Source organism: Chelonia mydas, chromosome 2 (genome assembly GCF_015237465.2).
Source record: "Chelonia mydas isolate rCheMyd1 chromosome 2, rCheMyd1.pri.v2, whole genome shotgun sequence".
Taxonomy (NCBI): Eukaryota; Metazoa; Chordata; order Testudines; family Cheloniidae; genus Chelonia; species Chelonia mydas.
Window position 1 is genome coordinate 253381107 of NC_057850.1, and position 17801 is coordinate 253398907.

A 17801-nucleotide genomic window follows, 5' to 3' on the forward strand; every position below is an offset into this window, starting at 1 on the left:
GCTGTGCATTTCTCTCTATCAGTGTTATAGAGGGCGAACAATTTATGAGTTTACCCTGTATAAGCTTTATACAGGGTAAAACAGATTTATTCAGGGCAGTGGTCCCCAACCTTTCTGTGGGAATAGCACATTCCTATTCCCAGAAGACTGTGGCGGGTGCCATACACTCCGCCACTGAAATGCTGCTGACAAGCAGAAGCGTAAAGAAGCGGCTCAGCCGAAATAGCACTGAGAAATGGCAACGCTTCTTGGCGGAATTTCGGCGGGCAGTTCTCCGGCGGCTGCAGCCATTTCAGCGGTGCTGTGTCCTGCAGGCACACAGAACTGCCCCGGGGGGTGCTGCGTTGGGGACCCTGATTCAGCGTTTGGACCCCATTGGGAGTTGGGAATCTGAGTGTCAAGGACAGGCACACTTCTGTAACCTGCTTTCGGTTAAGTCTACAGCTGTTAGGGGATGTGGTTCAGACCTGGGTCTGGGTTTGCAGCAGGTTAGCGGGTCTGGCTCAAATGAGGCAGGGCACTGAAGTCCTAAGCTGACTGGGCAGGAAAGCAGGATCAGAAGTAGTCTTGTCCTTGATACTCAGGTGCCCAATTCCCAATGAGGGCCAAACCCTGAATAAATCCGTTTTACCCTATATAAAATCAAGCCAGTACACTGCCAATATTCATAACTTTGAATACAAAAATGATACATACATACAAATAGGATTAATAGATTCAGTAGATCATAACCTTTACAGCGATATGTTACATGGCATATGTAACATAGAACATATTCCAGTTATGTCCTATATATGTAACATGGAACATGTGTCTCTCTCATATATATATTCATAAGCATATTCCCATAAAGTCTTATGGGGGGCACCGTCACAAAGTGGTCACGCACTAAAATGCCACTCTCCACATATTGAACATGTTTTGTGGGCAGAATGCTACCATCTATGTTTTTTTCCTGCACAATTCCAGTCATGCCCAGAAAGACAGCACTTTGCAACATCTTGCTGCTGCTAAGAACTCTGTGATATCCTGAAATTCCTTCAGGCTGTGAGGCTCACTAGTGGGGATTGCACAGCTATTAAATACCTCTTTGTATTCATCTGCCTGTAGGCATGTCTATACAATGAGTTAGTGCATGGCAAACGGGTTTAAATCTACAGTGCTACAGCATGCTGGGCACTAACTCTTGCATGGACCCTGCTGCTGTACACTAAAAGTTCCCTCATGTGCTTCATGTACTGCAGTCTATCAAAATACATGAGGGAACTTTCAGTGTGCAGTAGCAGGGTCCACACAGACAGTTATTGCGTGGCACACCGGAGCTCTGTAAGTTTTCACTCCAGCTTGCTGCACGCACTAATTCATCGTATAGACAAGCCCTAAAAGGAAAAGTGTCAGCTTTGTTGCTGAGCCGTACAGTTAGGAAAATGGCAACATAGGAGTAGAACAGGCTGTGAAAGAAGCTGTACGTACTCATCTACATGGATCCCAGCAGAAAATGTGTTTTCTCTAGTTAGTGTAGATTGGACTTTAATAGTTAAAACCAGGCTTTTTTGGTCACAGCATTGGCTACACCATTAAATTGTATGTAGGCAATTGATATACTTTTTCAATTGGGTTGTGGGCTAAAGACAACAATACATCTGTTAAGTACTTTTGTTTAAAGAACTTTGTAAATGTTCTTATTTTCCTACTCCTGGGGGAATTCTGCACCATTGCACTCACAAATAATTAATGAGCTGTGCATACTTTTAATTTTTTGCGCAGAAAATAGCTTCTGCTGGAAAGTTGCTAAAGTTCTGCCTTCTGCCCACCAGAGGGCATTGTGGCAATAGAACAAAGCAGTAGCTCCTGGCCAGCAAGGGAAGAGAGAGAGCCTGCAGTGCCTTCTTCACAGTGCCTGTTGGGCCAGGTCAGGAGACAGGGGCTATAGCGGAGGGGTGGGGAGAGAAGACAGCATGGGAATGCTGGGGGGGGGGGGGGGGGGGACTGTGACAGACCGGGGCTAGTGGGGGAGGACAGACTGGGGCAGGGGCTGAATGGGAGTGGAGGCACAGGGGGAAGGAGGTGCAGGGCCACATGAGGACAAGGGGGTGGCTGAGTGAGGGCACAGAGACACATGGATAGGGGGTGCAGGGACACATGGGGAACAGGTGTCTGGGGGTGGAGAGACACGTGGACGGGGGTGCAAGGACACATGGGGGTGGAGAGACACATGGGGACAGGGGCACATGTGCCTTACTGAATGGGAGAGGCTATGGGTCAGCCAGGGTCTGCATGGGGGAAGCTCCCTAATAATCCCTCCCCACCCCCACCCCCACCCCCAAAAAACCTGTTCCATACTTTTCCCACCCATACCCAACAACCTTCAAAGTTCACACCCCGGCTCATTCCCAGCAATTACTTCCCTCTCCCTCAGCTCCTCCATTACCCCTGACTCCCCCAAGCCTTTGCACTGCTTCTGAAGGGTATGGGAAATACGGTTCTGTATTGTAGTTTAAATGAGTTATTACTCAGAGTTCTGTTAAATTAATATGTCTAGTAAGAAATATATTTGTCAAAACGCATTTCCTGAATCTTTTTAGCTGTCTGTATTGTTACAGACATACTTGCTGACATATTTTGAAATAAATTACCAACAATAATTGAAACTGGTGTGATTATATTGTGTTATTTTGACAAATAAAATATGCAGAATTTTAAAATATCGTGTGCAGAATTTTTAATTTTTTGGCACAGAATTCCCCCAGGAGTATTTTCCCAGTGGCCCTGTGAAGTGGGCAGGTAAATTTCTGTGCTCATTTTATGGATAGTCTGAAGCAAATAGTCCTTAAGGCCAGCATTTTCAAATGTGCATTTAGATGCCTAAAGTTGTGCAGTCAGGTTTGAAAATTTTGGCATAGTTGACTTGCCAAGGGCCACAGGGATTCATAGTCACAGCAGGGACTTTTAAGCCACTAGACCACTTTTCTCTATGTAGTGCAGTGGTTTGCAATGTGAAAGACCATCTCAGTTTGTGGCTGAGGGTAGGATGTTTTTCAAAAAGCAGTCAGCATTGGTGTTGGACTGTGAGTCAGGTGAGCTGGATTCTAGCTTGGACCTACTATTGACCTGCTCTGCTACCTTGAGCAACTCACCTCATTTCTCTGTATTTTGGTTTGCCTTTCTGCAAAATGGGGGTAATGATATTTGTAAAGTGCTCTATAAAAGCTAAGTATTATCACTTATTATTTTGCATAATAAAGCCGAGTTGATAACAGGAACCTCCAGACATGGATTTCTAATGGTCTGGAGCACAGTTGGTTGTACTTAGTTTGCAGATAGAGGAACAAGATTTCTGACCACTGATTTATTGTTTTTTGTTTTGTTTAGCTACTTTGTCTATAATTTTGTTGAGGGAGGGATGTTCTTTTATTAATGAATAATTGTTCAGCACCCTGACCGCTTTTGCAGAGTTGGGATCATTTGTTCCATTCTTATCCTTATGGGGAGGCTGTTCTTTATGAGTCACTTGGCTCTTTATGGCATTTGCAGTTATAAGGTCAGCAACCTAAGAATCAGTGCAGAAACAAATAATTGCTCTTGAGTATCTTCCTGCATGCTGCATCAGCAATTGTAAGGTCAGCCTCGAACCCTGCCAAAGCACCTATGCATCTTGTCGAGGATGCGTTCAGAATCCATAGGCAAAGAAATTGTCCTAAGGACAAGGTTGTAAACCATAATCTTAATGGCCTCTTCTTCTCTAGAGAGTGTTATGCTGGAGATGATATCAGCGTCAATCATGGCAGATTTAAATCCTTCTAAGATCTGCTCACAAGGTCCACTGGATTTCAAATTTTCCACAGTTGAAGAAAAGGCTCATAAGTTTAAGATCTTGAAACTTCATCAACCAGCAGACTGACCCTGCCTTTCAATGCAGTCCTTATGGATCCTAACAAGGGTTTATGGATAACACCTGTCGATCCAACTAGTTTAGCAGAAGACAGACTTGTTATAGCAAGTCCTTCTTTGAGGATTGGATTCCCCCTTCTCTCCCTCCCCCCCCCCCCCACCCAGATTCCTTTTCTTCTGATGTCCCTGGCAAATGAAAAAAACAAGATCAAAACCACCACAGGCTACAGTGGTGTCAGGAAGAAGGATCTTTACAGTAAAAGCCATATTCTGCTACCATTTATCTGTTGTGTGGCAATCTGTCAAGCTGTATTCTGGAAGAACTACAGGAAGAGGTAAAGGAGATAATATCTGGAAGGTCAGAAAGCAGTGAGGCATTCTTCTAAGAGCAGCTTACATTGCATCAGACACGTAGCTGTTTATTCTGGAGCTATCATCATAAAATGAGCTGACAGACTGATGCACATCAGTTAGTCACTGGACACACAGGTGGAAGTAGAGGAATCTGGCTTCTTCAGAACTTGTACAGTCAGACTTGGGAGAAAGCAAGGGACCCTGGATCAACTTTGAAATGCGTGCACCTGTGTAAACAATCCTCTAAAAGAAGAGCACCCTTTATTTACCAGTTCATGTCAGCTTTCTCCAGCACTGGACTGTCAGAAAAGAATTCAGAAGGCAAAAATTGAAATTCAGTAAACAGACCCACAGGTTGTCGTCTTTTGTGACCTTAGAGCCATCTCCAAACAAAACCTTTGAAAATGCACTTGAAAACCCTGGACCAACCACTGCATTTTTCCCCTTTGTTTATTTTCTCCATCTGCCCCCTTTTGGGGACCCTTTGTCTTGATTTTGGTATGTCAGAACTCCATTTATCCAATCTAATTGAGACCAGGCCAGAACAGATAATCAAAAATTCAAATAATCCAGAGAATGGGAAAGCACGAAGCTGCAATGCCATCTAGAGGTCACAGGAGAGATCACCCACTTCTGGACCTGTGTATGCTCATTGTTCATTTAATACAGAGCCGGATTATGGAGGGTTGGATAAATGGGGTTCTACTGCATTGTGGATTAGCCCAGGGGTAGGCAAACTTTTTGGCCTGAGGGCCACATCGGGGTTGCGAAACGGTATGGAGGGCTGGATAGGGAAGGCTGTGTCTCTCCAAACAGCCTGGCCCCGCCCCGTATCCGCCCCCTCCCACTTCCCGCCCCCTGACTGCCCCCCTCAGAACCATCCAACCCCCCTCCCGGACGCTATCCACCCCACCCCACCCCCCGTCCCCTGACTGCCCCGAACCCTATCCACACCTCTGCCCCCTGACAGGCCCCCTGGGACTCCCACGCCTATCCAACCCTCCCTGCTCCCTGTCCCCTGACTGCCCGCCCCCAGGACCCCACCCTATCCAACCCCCTTGCTCCCTGTCCCCCCTGGGGCCCCACCCCCTATACAAAACACCCCTGTTCCCTGTCTTCTGACCACCCCTCTCCCCCCGGAACCTCTGCCCCATCCAACCGCCCCCTGTCCCCTGACTGCCTCCTGGGGCCTCCTGCCCCTTATCGAACCCCCCCCCGCCCTTTACTCTTACCCTTACCATGCCGCTCAGCGGCAGGACAGGCTTATTTGAAAGCCTGGGAGGTGGGTGGGCGCAAGCTGTGCTGCCTGCGCACAGCGTTGCTGCGGGGGAGGGGGGACAGCAGGGGCCGGGAGCTCAGGGGCTGGGCAGGACGGTCTCGTGGGTTGGATGTGGCCTGCGGGCCGTAGTTTGCCCATCCCTGGATTAGCCTGATCTTTGATAAGTGCGTAATTGAAATCATTCAGAGAGGCTATTCTATACAGTTCCACTGCATACCACCAGATTAATACACACACCTTTTTCACGGATCTCTATTTGATAAAGAATCTGCTAGGGGACAAATTCAAACTTCTTCTACAACAGAAATGGTCCTTCAGAAGCATTGAAGAAAGGAGTTGTTATGCTTTCATTATCTTCTTATCCGTAAGAGAACTGGAGGACTTTGTCCTATTCTGGAGAGCTCTCAATAATTTATCTGAAAATGCAAATTGGGTATTATGACAGCCTCAGCTATAGGAGCTCTAAATCCATGGGATTGGTTTGTGGTCTTGACATCAAAGACACCTTTAGCATTACCTACAGTAGAGAATTTTGCAGGACTAAGTACTCTAATGTTCCAGAAACTCCTTAGTTTTGCAGGGCTTGGCAACCGCTGAGCTTCAGTCATTCCAGACTCAGTCACTTGTTTGTGAGTATGGACAGAGATGCTGCACACACTGTTCAGATTGACCTCACAGTACAGGAGCGTGTTAAAAATACTGCTACCAGCTCTGTTCTTGTTGAATCTCCTTTAGTTTGCTGGTTGAGACAGTTTCAACACCCCTGCTCTCTGTGCTCTTCACAGTATCCCTCAACTATGCCCTCCTCTGGCTCTGGCTCCTTGAGTCGTTAGCTGGTGAACCTCAGTGGGTTACTGGCAGGGTGAGGAAAGTTTGTATGTCTTTCTTCCATCTCCCAATATTAATGTTGAATTCCTGGAAGGGTAGAGAAAATGCTTGCCCTTGACCCAGATCTCCTTCTGGCCTCGGGGTGTGTCTACACTGCAATAAAAAACTCACAGCACCGAGTCTCAGAACCTGGGTCAGCTGACTCAGGGGCTTGGGCTGCTAGGCTGAAAATTGCAGTGTCAACATTCCCTCTCGAGCTGGAGCCTGGGCTCTGAGACCCTCCTCGCGGGATTTCAGAGACCAGACTTCAGCCCAAGCCCTGAAGTTTTTAGCTCCGCAGCCCAAACGCCAAAAGCCCAAGTCAGCGGGCCTGGACCAGCCGCGGCTCTGCTGTGGGTATTTTATTGCAGTGTAGACATACCCAGGGAGCCCTGGAGCAGATATCGTTCCATCACAGTTGCCCATCCTGGCTGTTTCAACTTGACTGCATGCTGTTCCTATCCCCAGCTATTTTCATTAGCTTTGGGGGAGATACAGGGAGAATTGTGTTTATGGGGAAAGAGGGCTGTCTTTGCTTGCCATAGTTTTGGTTGGTCCAGTGTTGTGGATGGACGTGAGACTGTTTGTTTTAAGAAATGAATTTTTAATTTGTGGCAGGGTACTTAAACCAGATAATAGATGATGTGACGAAGCGGGACTGTTCTTAATGTTTCCTCTGAATAGTGTGGGGGTGCCTCGGTTTCCCCTATGCAGTTCTTAAGTATCTAGGTGGTGGGATAAGGGTGTATGATCGTTGCAGGGCAGTGTGTGCAGGGGTCTGGACACAAAGAATGGCCGACACCCTGTTTCCTGGCAACTGATGGCCTGGGCCCTTCCCCCCTGCAAGGTGAGAGCTAAAGGGGTTGGAGAACAAAGGAATCAGGTGACCTCCTGGCCCGGGAAAGGGACGAAGCCCGGAGGAAGAGGGGCTGGAGAGAGTTTGAGTTTGGGGCTGGCTGGGGACATGGAGTGAAGTGCAGACGTGGTTGTCTGGCTCACTGCCCCCCACAATGGACCCAGCTGAGGGGTCCTATTCTCTGCACCTACAAGCTCTGTGTTAGACCATGTTCCTGTCGTCTAATAAACCTTGGCTGGCTGAGAGTCATGTCTGACTGCGAAGTTGGGGTTCAGGACCCTCTGGCTTCCCCAGGAGCCCGCCTGGGCGGACTCGCTATGGGAAGCGCACGGAGCGGCAGAGGATGCTGAATGCTCAGAGGTCAGACCCAGGAGGGTGGAGGTTGTGTGAGCTGTGTGTCCTGCAGACAGTCTGCTCACAGAAAGGAGACTTCCCCAGAGTCCTGACTGGCTTTGTAGGGAGCAGTCCCAGAGCATCGCCCGGGGACTCCGTGACAGATGCTTTTTAAAGTTCTGTTCAAATCAATACAAGGCTTTGTTATACTATGCCCAACATCGTGACTTTTTAGCTCCTAGAACAGGGCTCATCTAAGGAGGAGACGTATTTATGTCCCAATTCTTCCCCCATGTGTCTTTAATTATACCCTTGTTATGCACTCTTTTAAAAAAAACAATTATTGGGACAGAGTTACTTCAACATTTAAGAGCATTTTAACATTTTATCTGGTAGGGGAAATGTGCAGTATTTGTTTTTGCCTTTATGTTTGAAATGCTGCTTGAATGAAACTGTTTCCTTGCTGGGTACCATTTACATCTATGTTGCTACAACCCATGCAGTTTTTTTTCTATCTTTAGTTATTTAAGTAATTTTTAATATCTGTCTACAACTATGAAGAGCCACTGGTCTGACTGTAGGTGTTCCAAATAAAGTAAAATCATGGTGTAATATTGGAAGCTGATGAAGAAAAATGTTCAAAATTTGGGATATACAGTAGTTGAGTTAGATTCATTAACATATATTCTAGTGGTACAATGAGTATGGGTAGTCTTTTTTTCTATTATAAATTCTCAATTTTGAGCTCTAATATTCATAGAATTACCACACCACATCAGACCAATGGTCCATCTAGTCCAGTATCTTGTTTCTAACAGTGGTCAGTACCAGATGATTCAAGAAGGAAAAAATGCTGTTGTGGACAATTTATGGAATAATTTACCTCCATAGGAAGTGTTTTTCTTCTAGAAATATTTTATTTATACTATCAAATGTAACTATGGACGTTGATTTTTTTTTTTTTCCAAATCCATTTAAACTCTTGACCTCCGTGGTGTCTTGTGATGATGAGTTCCACAGTTTAATGTGTTAAACAAATTCTTTTACACATCTCCTTGGCCCTTGTCATGATGCGGAAAGGGAGACAGTTCTCACGAAGGACGTGGAATTAAAAATAAGAACTGCATAATGATGGTTAAGATTAAACTAACCAGTAAATGTTACATACAAGACTTTTACAAGTGTTCTTAACTAAGCAAAATAGTTTATAAACTAATGTTAATAAAAATTGCTAAAAACATTCTAGCTAGGGTTAATATTAAAAAAAGGGCACTTAACCAGGTTCAGGAGCAGCTTCTGGTCCTGTGGAGGGAACTTCAAGCAAATGGGAGGGAAATTCTGCTGAAGTGTGAGCTCATCTGTCTTTTTTCCCCTCCTCTCTTCCTTGACTGCTGGTGGGAGAAGGGAGGGAGGTGGGGCATTCCAATTTGTCTTGGATGAACCATTATGCCCTCACTAAGGTAGAGAATCTCCTGACTTTCCAAACCAGTAAATTATTGGGAAGACATTCTGACAATCAGAATTAAAACTTAATGAATTTCTTAGAAAGGAAGTTATCTGAAAATATTCCTAGATGCCACAGTATAGAATAATTTCAGTGTCAATTTCAAGAGACTTTTTTCATGGCAGGACAGTAGAACTAATTCCATAGTAGCTTTTCAGCAAACTAGGAGCAATACAATCTTTTGCTGCTTTTACAGTCAGTGTTGAAGTGTTACTGTTTTATACCACTAGAGGGTACTCTTTAATAGGTTATCACAAAGATCTGTTTAACATTTGACAACGATTTAGTTTTTGTGGTTTTTATTTCACAAGCTATAATAAAGTCTATCAAGTGAATTTTGTTTCACAAATTGTGCGTTTCATTATACTGTTCGTAAACAATGTTTGCAGATCTTTGGTTTACAGAATGCAGTTTCAGGTAGCTTGGAATATACAAAATGAAATATGAAAACTTCTTTTAAAAAAACTTTGTGCCTTCGAACATATTAATATGTGCCTAGATAAAGTAATGATATAAGGCACCATAAGTTACCACTTATTCTGAGCCCTAATTCTAAGAATGCGTGTGACTGTGCCTGAATAGAGGGATGGACTAGATCAGTGTTTCTCAGCCTTTTTGATACCAGAGACCAGCTTGCTGCCTTCCTAAACTGTGTCAGGGAAATCTCAGGGACCGGCAAGGAGGCTTCCATGGACCGTTGCTGCTCCACAGACTAGTTGTTGAGAAACACTGAACTAGATGACGTCTTAAGGTCTCTTCAAGTCCTATTCTGTTTCCATGATTCTTCCATTATTGTTAATGGAAGTTGTGCAGCTCTCTGCAAAAAGAGAAAAGCTGTCTCAAAGCAGCTAGTTAGGTGTTGCACTCAGCTTTTTGGGCCAGAGATTGTGATTTACATCTGTACAGTAGTTCATGCAGTGGGGCCCTGATCTAGTTGAGGCCTCTGGGTGATAACGAAATATAAATAACCTTTACAGCTTCAAATTTATCTATCCTTCTACAAAGTGTGCTACCTTAAAAAATATTCTCACAGCCCCTGTGATACTGAAAATATTTATCTAAGGCATAAAGCAATTTAGGTGCCTTGTTTCAAAACCATTGTTATAAACAAGATAAAATATTTTTTGTAGATATAATTTGACCTTTATTTCTTAATTTCAAGCCAATATTAAGTGATTAGGATTTTTCATAAATTACATATGGTGAAGTTATTTAATTTTTAATTTCAGGTAAATTTTTCCAGTCACTGTTCTCTTTCCAGCCACTTATTTTAATACCACATTTTCAGAACTTGCTCAGTTCTCAGTCTACTTGTTAAAATACATTTTCAGTGAAATGGTAAATAAAAATCATGCTTACTTGTTTATTATGACAAAAAATTGGCAAACTGAAAACTTTGTAACACCATATACTTATATTTTCTTCCAGTTGGTCGAATTATGTTTCAGCTGTTCTCAGATGTATGTCCAAAAACTTGCAAAAACTTTCTTTGCTTATGTTCAGGTAAGTAATTTTCCCCATTATTATCAATCATTTATTGTTAATTATCATTACAGTTGTTTCTTAGTATTAACTACAGCACCATAATTGGTTTGGTAGTATGTAATGTGCAGAATACCGTGAACAAAGAGCACAATTCCAGCCCCCAAAATTTAAGAATCTAAATGCATAAATGCATACCATACAGAGAACAGACAGTGGTGAGTGGATATTATCGCTGGTAGGTTTTGTGGAACAGGTGTGTTTTTAGAAGTTTTCAAGGACATTCAGAATACTAGATTGGTAAGGGGGGATTGCGGATGGGTTATTGCCTGGTGCTTGTTGGGGGAATAAAAGATTGTGAGGGTTTGGTACCAGAGAATGGATTGGGGACTATAGGAAGGTTATGCATGGGTTTGACAGCTGAAAATGGAGATCAGAGCACTAGCAATGTAGCATTACTCACATTTATATTATGGTGGGAATGGCAGCATAGATGAATTACTCATTTTCAGTAACGCATTGCTGTTTAGTTGAGACTGCATATACTCCTGCTCCAGCTTTTGAGGGTTGAAAAGCTAACTTGAGTGGAGCAATTGACAAAAGGTGTATTCTGAAATCTCATCCCACTGTGTGAAATACATAGATATTTTTCACATATTTGAATATATAAACCTCCTAAGAAGATTTTAAGACAGTGTTTTAACATTAACTATCAGCTTTTTTCTCGCTAACAGTATGTTTATCTGTACGGCCTATTGGCTAAGTAAAGTGAGACCCTGTACTCAGCTCAGGGGCATGTCCTTCTGTGTATATAATGTGATGACTTTTGAACACCACATCCAATCAATTCTAAAATTTCAGGGAATGTTGTAGGCATCAATGGGCAGAATTCTGAGTTCGGTGAAAATTGGAAAAGCCGGATTTCCACTAGTCAGTACCACAGAATGCCCATATGGTGCTGCAGACATAAATCTCTGTCACTCCCTGCTTCTTGTGTACACACATCACCGGCAGCAGCTTAATAGGCTGCTCTTTCTTGTTGGGTATACAGCTTGGCCTACATAAGCAGAACTGTCAGGATTTGTTGGGACTGTGTTTGTGATGGAGAATAAAGATGATTCATTGGCAGCCAGGATGTTTGGGGTGGGAATGTGTGTGAGAGTAAAAGGCAACATTGAGGTTACAAGTCTGGGTAGTGGGGACACGGGGGAACATGGGGGGGTCAAAGTGTCAGGAACTGACAGGAAATTAAGTGTTATTACATTCTCTCCTCTTGGCCCAAGGAGGCAGGAAGGTGAATTTCCTCAGCCCTATAAAGTGCTTTTAGGTTCTTATGTGGGTGGAGATCTACAAGGTTAAGGGTAGGGCATTCGGGTTCAGGGATAGACTCTGTTTCTGCCCCTCCCACCACTTGCCTGTAACATACAATTCTGCTGACTCCTTAGCAGTAGCATGGCCTGAAGGGTTGTGGTGCTGAACATCAGATCAATTTTGAAATGTTAGGGGATGTTCTAGGCATCAGTAGGCATAACCCTGTTGATTTTGACCAAAGTCAATGAAAGCCCAATTTCCACTGCTGTGAAAAGAAAATCAGGCCCCAGTGTATCCATTTGGTGCTGCAGACAGAGGAATCTCTCTGGTGCCCCCTCCCAGTGCATGTACATATCACAGGAAGCAGTGTAAATGCTGCTGTCTCATTGGGTGTGCAGCTCGTCCTACGTAAGCAGTAAAGTGTGCAATCCTCTAGTATTTTATCATATCTTTTTCTGCTTTTCTGATTACTGTGCACTTAACTGCTTTTTTTTTTTTTAACCAAGAAGAGTATTCATTTGGCCGGCAGTGTAGAACTTTTCATTCACACGATTGGATTCAGTTGCCTTTTTTTGTTTTGGAATTAAATAGCTGATTAGTTAACCTGAGACACAGTGTCTTTTTGAAGACTTACTTGCTTCCATTAGACAAATTCATTTCAGAGCATAGAGTTGAGCCCTAGCCATGCACACCTACTCTGTTGACCAGGTTTTTCCCCTCAGTGGGACATCTTTGCATGCTCTCTCAATAGGGAAACTCCAGCATTATTATTAATATTAGAGGTTAGCACATTCTCCAGAAACGCCAGTTGTTATCTAGAATTGTTAAATGCTTTAGGGGAGGTCCAAAATCACCTATCCAAAGGTAGTGGGGAAATTGGAACGTGGTCTTTAATTTTCATATTTGTACATTACTTTTCACACTTTTTTTCTCTCTTTGGTAGGGCATGATTATACTCTAATCTTTTACAGTAAACCCTGGATTAGAATAGTTTTCTGCTGAGAAAATTGTTTTCTTCAAAAATACCCATCTCTGTTCCTCTTGGGTTCATTCTTCCAACCTATGGCCCGGTGGGGAACTGATAGCTTTAAAACTTTAATTTTTTGAGCCATCCATAGTGATGCCCCATATATTTCTCCCTCCAGTTCCTATTATTTAATTAATTAATTAATTCATCATCATCATTATGGTAGTGCATTGGGACCAACTGAGAATAGGAACTCATTATGCTAGACACTGTACAAACAGAATAAGGGGCAGTCCCTGCCTCGAATATCTTATAGTGAGACCAAACAAGACAGACAAAGGGTAAGTGAAAAGGGATAAAATATACAAGCAGAGTGAGCAATACAATGGCTACTACCATCATATTTGTTCTGCAATTTTTTTTTGTTTTGTGTTTAAATTCTTTGGGATTATGTTAGGAGGAGATTAATGGGTTGGAGACCATGAGGAAGGCAGTTGGGAGGGAACTGGAGCAAACAGGGAATCGGCACAGGAAGATAATGTTCAGAAAGAACCGCAGAAAGCAGTTTGACATCAGTGTCCATTGGTCCCTGTTTTCTGCAGCTGCTGTGCAGGCTTCAGACTCTGACTGGATTCATCCTGCAATTTCTTTCCCATGGGTCCTTGGACCCCAAGAGGAGAGTTTCCCCTGCCCTGTTGTGGTTTTGCAGGGTGCTGGGAGGAGGCCCCATTTTACAGCAGGGGCCCAATGCACCGGTACTTGCTTGAACTGCCTTCTGTAAAGCTGCTTTGCCTATACTGCCTTTCTTTGTTACAAAGGCCGTTCTGAACTCTCTGGAGATGATCACCTTTTTGCAGATAGTTCCTGTCTGCAGCAGTGCTCAGTGCTGCTGTCCTCCTCGGTCTGCCTCCTTTGGTGCACTGTCTGTGCTGTGACCAGATGCTGTGTGCATTGTCATAGTATCTGGGGCTTCATCCCTTTTTCCTTATCTGTATGAGGCTGTCTTACGTTCCCCATTTTGATGGCTTCTCTTAAGCTCTGAGTTTCCCAGAAAAAAAATATCCCTGCTTAACGGCTTGGGCAGTAATTTGACTTTTTTAGCAAATAAATTGGTGGTAGTTATTTTTTACATTTCCTTTTACCAGGTGAAAAAGGAATTGGAAAAACAACTGGAAAAAAGCTGTGTTACAAAGGCTCTACTTTCCATCGTGTGGTTAAAAACTTCATGATTCAGGGTGGAGACTTCAGTGAAGGTAAAACAGAAAATTCTTTCTCTGTGCTAAGAGATTTAATTGAAGTTCTAATTTACGAAGTTAAAATTACTGCCAGAAAATTCCTTAAATGTTTTTATACTTTGTAGATATTAAAACCAAATATTACGTTATTTTTCATTCTTATATATTATTATTAAGATTACGTTTAGAATTGCACATATTGTGGAGTTTTTGGAATACCATAAGAATCCCTTTAGGTATTTTTTGATACTGAGGTTCTAAAATGTTCTTGTTAGATGTTAAAAATATATAGTTTTAAAACACAGATTTCCTTGCCTGAGTTGCTAACGCTATCTTTTGTTGTTTAAAGAAAACACCTTAAATCTAATTTACTTTAAATCTTTTCCTTGTTGCATTTTACGTAGTGTGGGCAATGCTGGTAATGTTAACTCTGATTCTTTTGTGCTGGTACAATACTGCATTAAAGGGATGTAACTGTGTGAATAAGTACAATGGTGATAGGTGCATTGAAAATACGTATTGGATGAGCCTCCAAATGTAAATTCAAAGCAACAAGGATTTGTTCTGCTTCTTTTCTCCCAATATACACACAACTTAGGGTCCCTCCCTCAGCCCTTCCTTAAAATGTTTGCCCTCCCCAAAGTGGATTTTTCTTTACCGCTGCACTCTTACTTACTGGCCTTGCAGATTGAACTCTCTCAACTGGTAAAAGGCTGCCTCTGCAGGTACGTTGTACCAACGAAGAAGCTAGGGGACAGATATAGAGCGGGGTTGCTCTGAAAGAACTGTTAGCTACTTTTTCACTTCTGTGGCGACTGAGCCACAGCTGGATTTCTGTGAGCGTGGAAAGCTGTCAACCTTGTTTGTTAGCTCTCTTCTCTGATTCCTGCTGCTACTTTTTCCTATTTCCTCCTGTTTGGAGATCCTTAAGTGCTAAGGGAGAGGAGTAGCCTTTTGAGCAGTGGTGCGCAACCTGCAGCCCGTCATGGTAATCCAGTGGCAGGCCGGCCGCGAGACAGTTTTACATTGACCGTCCGCAAGCATGGCCCCCAGCGGCTGCGGCTCACTGTTCCCAGTCAATGGGAGCTGTGGGAAATGGCGGCCAGCACGTCCCTGCAGCCCGTATCAATTCCTGCAGCTCTCATTGTCCGGGAACGGCAAACGGCGGCCGTGCCCGTGGGTGGTCAATGTAAACAAATTGTCTCGCGGCCCGCCAGTGGATTACCCTGACGGGCCGCAGGTTACCCACCACTGCTTTGGAGCCTCACTTGAGTTTTTTCCAGTCCCCTCCGTCCCCAGGGCAAGCTTTATTGGACTGTGAACTACATCACTGGTGCAAAGGTCTGGGTTGCAGACTCCATAGGGGAATATTTAAAGCCAAACAAAAATATTTCATGAAATTAAAAGAAACTCTTCATGTAAGCCTTTATAAAACTTTTGTACAAAATCTAAATGTTGGGTATTTGATATACTTGAGTGTATCCCTTTAATTCATATTACACCTCTACCTCGATATAACACGAATTCGGATATAACGCGATAAAGCAAAAGTGGTTTTCTGTCTTTTCTACAACATTAGTTCTCAAACTGGGGTTCGTGACCCCTTTGGGGGTCGCAACCCGGTTATGTGGGGGATCGCAAGCCCTGACCCCTGCGCTGGCCTGTGAGCCCCAACTGTGACGCATGGCTGTGAGCGCCGATCGCGTGTGGAGCTGCGGGGCTGCGAGCCCCGACCCCGGGCTTGATGTGAAGGATGACATCAGATGCGCCCTTTCTAAAAACAATGTCAAGAATAAAACTTCTTGTGTCAAATACTGTATTAATAACAGAAATGCTCCAGGCCAAAGCAAGTTCAATATAATGCAGTTTCACCTATAACGCGGTAAGATTTTTTGGCTCCCATGGACCACGTTATATCGGGGTAGAGGTGTATTTGCAAATAGTACCTTTTAAAAATAATTTGTTACTTACTATTCTGAAACTGTTTGTTTATAAAGCAAACTTAAAATCTTCTGATAAGATTTAATGCATGCTTTTACTACATAGGTAATGGAAAAGGAGGTGAATCTATTTATGGTGGATATTTTAAAGGTAAGGGCTAATATGTCTTTATGGTCTGTTGCTTCATTTCGGAGATAAAAGAAGTTTTGATTCCCAAGCTATTTAATGTGGAAAGGTCTACTTATAGGTCATCTTTTGCATGAAACTAATATTGCATGACAGTTATTTTTATATGCATGGATTTCAGATACATTTATTGAGATATTTAATGTTAACTGACAAATTAATTAAGGCTAACTTTACTGGTTAAACATGACTTTCAGCATGGAGGTTAGGCAACTTGATTCATGAAAACTCCTATCTTCCTGCCTAAAACTGTCAACATATTCTTTTGTTTATAGAGAATGTGGTCTTTTGCAAAATGAAAAGGTAAGAGACACAAGCTCAGTAACACAAATTCAAACTCTGTTCCCTTGCACCCTCCCTAGTAAATATATGGACAACTGATAATGTATCAGTTTGTGGATGGATATCTGTATTGCTTGGAGACGTGGAGAATTCTGTATCTAACTTTTTTGAGGGAAAATTAATTATTTGGAGAATAAATACTTGGAATTATTCCCAGTTCAAAACCGTTCTTATTTCTTTAAAAACACTGTCCATTTTTTCCCTCCGAGGTTTGTATGTTTAGTGTTGGTTTCTAAAAATATGTGGCTGTATTTATACTCTGTGCAAGTAATTTATTTGCACAGAGTGGATAAATGTACACCATTCATCTTCTTTCTAAAGCTTTTTTGGAAAGAAAGAGGTGTGAGAGTTTGTAATGGTAATCAGTGCTTTTAGGAGACAAGGTACAGTATAATTTTTAAGTGTAAAAAATGGGAAGTTACTGTGCTATTCCAGTCTTGACACAAGCCTGTACATAAGCTGTTGGGTGTTTCATGTATTGTGTGCTGTGAACAATTCTTTGTAGTTAGGTGCATGCTGTGAAGTTTCTTTAATATGTAATAAGGAAGCATAGTTAGATGTCAGAATATTACAGCTGTTAATCAGAAGCAGCTATATGAACAGATCCCTACTCTAAAAAGTTGAGCTCTTGTTTCTAAAGAATACAGTTGGATTGGTAAGTGCTAAAAATCTGGTACTGTATATTTGTCTGCATTTTTAAACATTAATGGTACAATCTTAAGTCTAATACGATTTTGCCTGTGGTAAATTAGTTGTGTAGTTATTTCATTTTGCTGATTGAAAATATTTTGACTGCACAACTATGGGTCCTCTTTACTTAGTTTATTGGAATAAATAATACATTCTTATTTTTCAACCTCTAATCTGTCTTTTACAGTTGGGTTGAAGAGGAGGACATGTTTTACTCCTCTCATGCAAGTGTCGCTATTAAATTAATTTCCTTTCGGATTTTGAAACTTCAAGTTTGAGTTCCGCAGATTGATGTAGTACACAAGTTAACACCCTGGCAGGGAAAAAGTTGTTTAACTGTGTCTTCCTACCTAAGTAATACTCAACGTTATGTGTAAATGATAGCATTGAATATGTTCAGCCATGTTTTAGGATGGGAGAGGGAGAGTCTGTTATCAAAGTGGCTTTCTTTCAGGAGACACTGTTGGGTTTAAGTTTTTGGAAGCGTATGATGTTTGGAAGACAATAACAAAACATTTTAAATACATTTATTCTTAGCAATATGGTTCAGACTGTTTCTAAAG

At 42.6% G+C, this 17801-nt stretch overlaps 1 protein-coding gene across 19 annotated transcripts in view; it reads left to right on the forward strand.

Annotated features, from left to right (window-relative positions):
- Window positions 1-17801, forward strand: part of NKTR (natural killer cell triggering receptor) — an 84976-nt gene that overhangs the window by 18786 nt on the left and 48389 nt on the right. For 18 of the 19 annotated variants that reach the window (XM_043541649.1, XM_043541659.1, XM_043541661.1 and 15 more), the window contains exons 3-5: window positions 10513-10587; window positions 13990-14097; window positions 16126-16170. In XM_043541649.1, coding sequence (XP_043397584.1) covers window positions 10513-10587; window positions 13990-14097; window positions 16126-16170 — 228 coding nt within the window. Of the gene's footprint in view, window positions 1-10512; window positions 10588-13989; window positions 14098-16125; window positions 16171-16481; window positions 16510-17801 lie in introns of those variants that run through there. The other variant, XM_043541664.1, reaches the window with a different exon arrangement.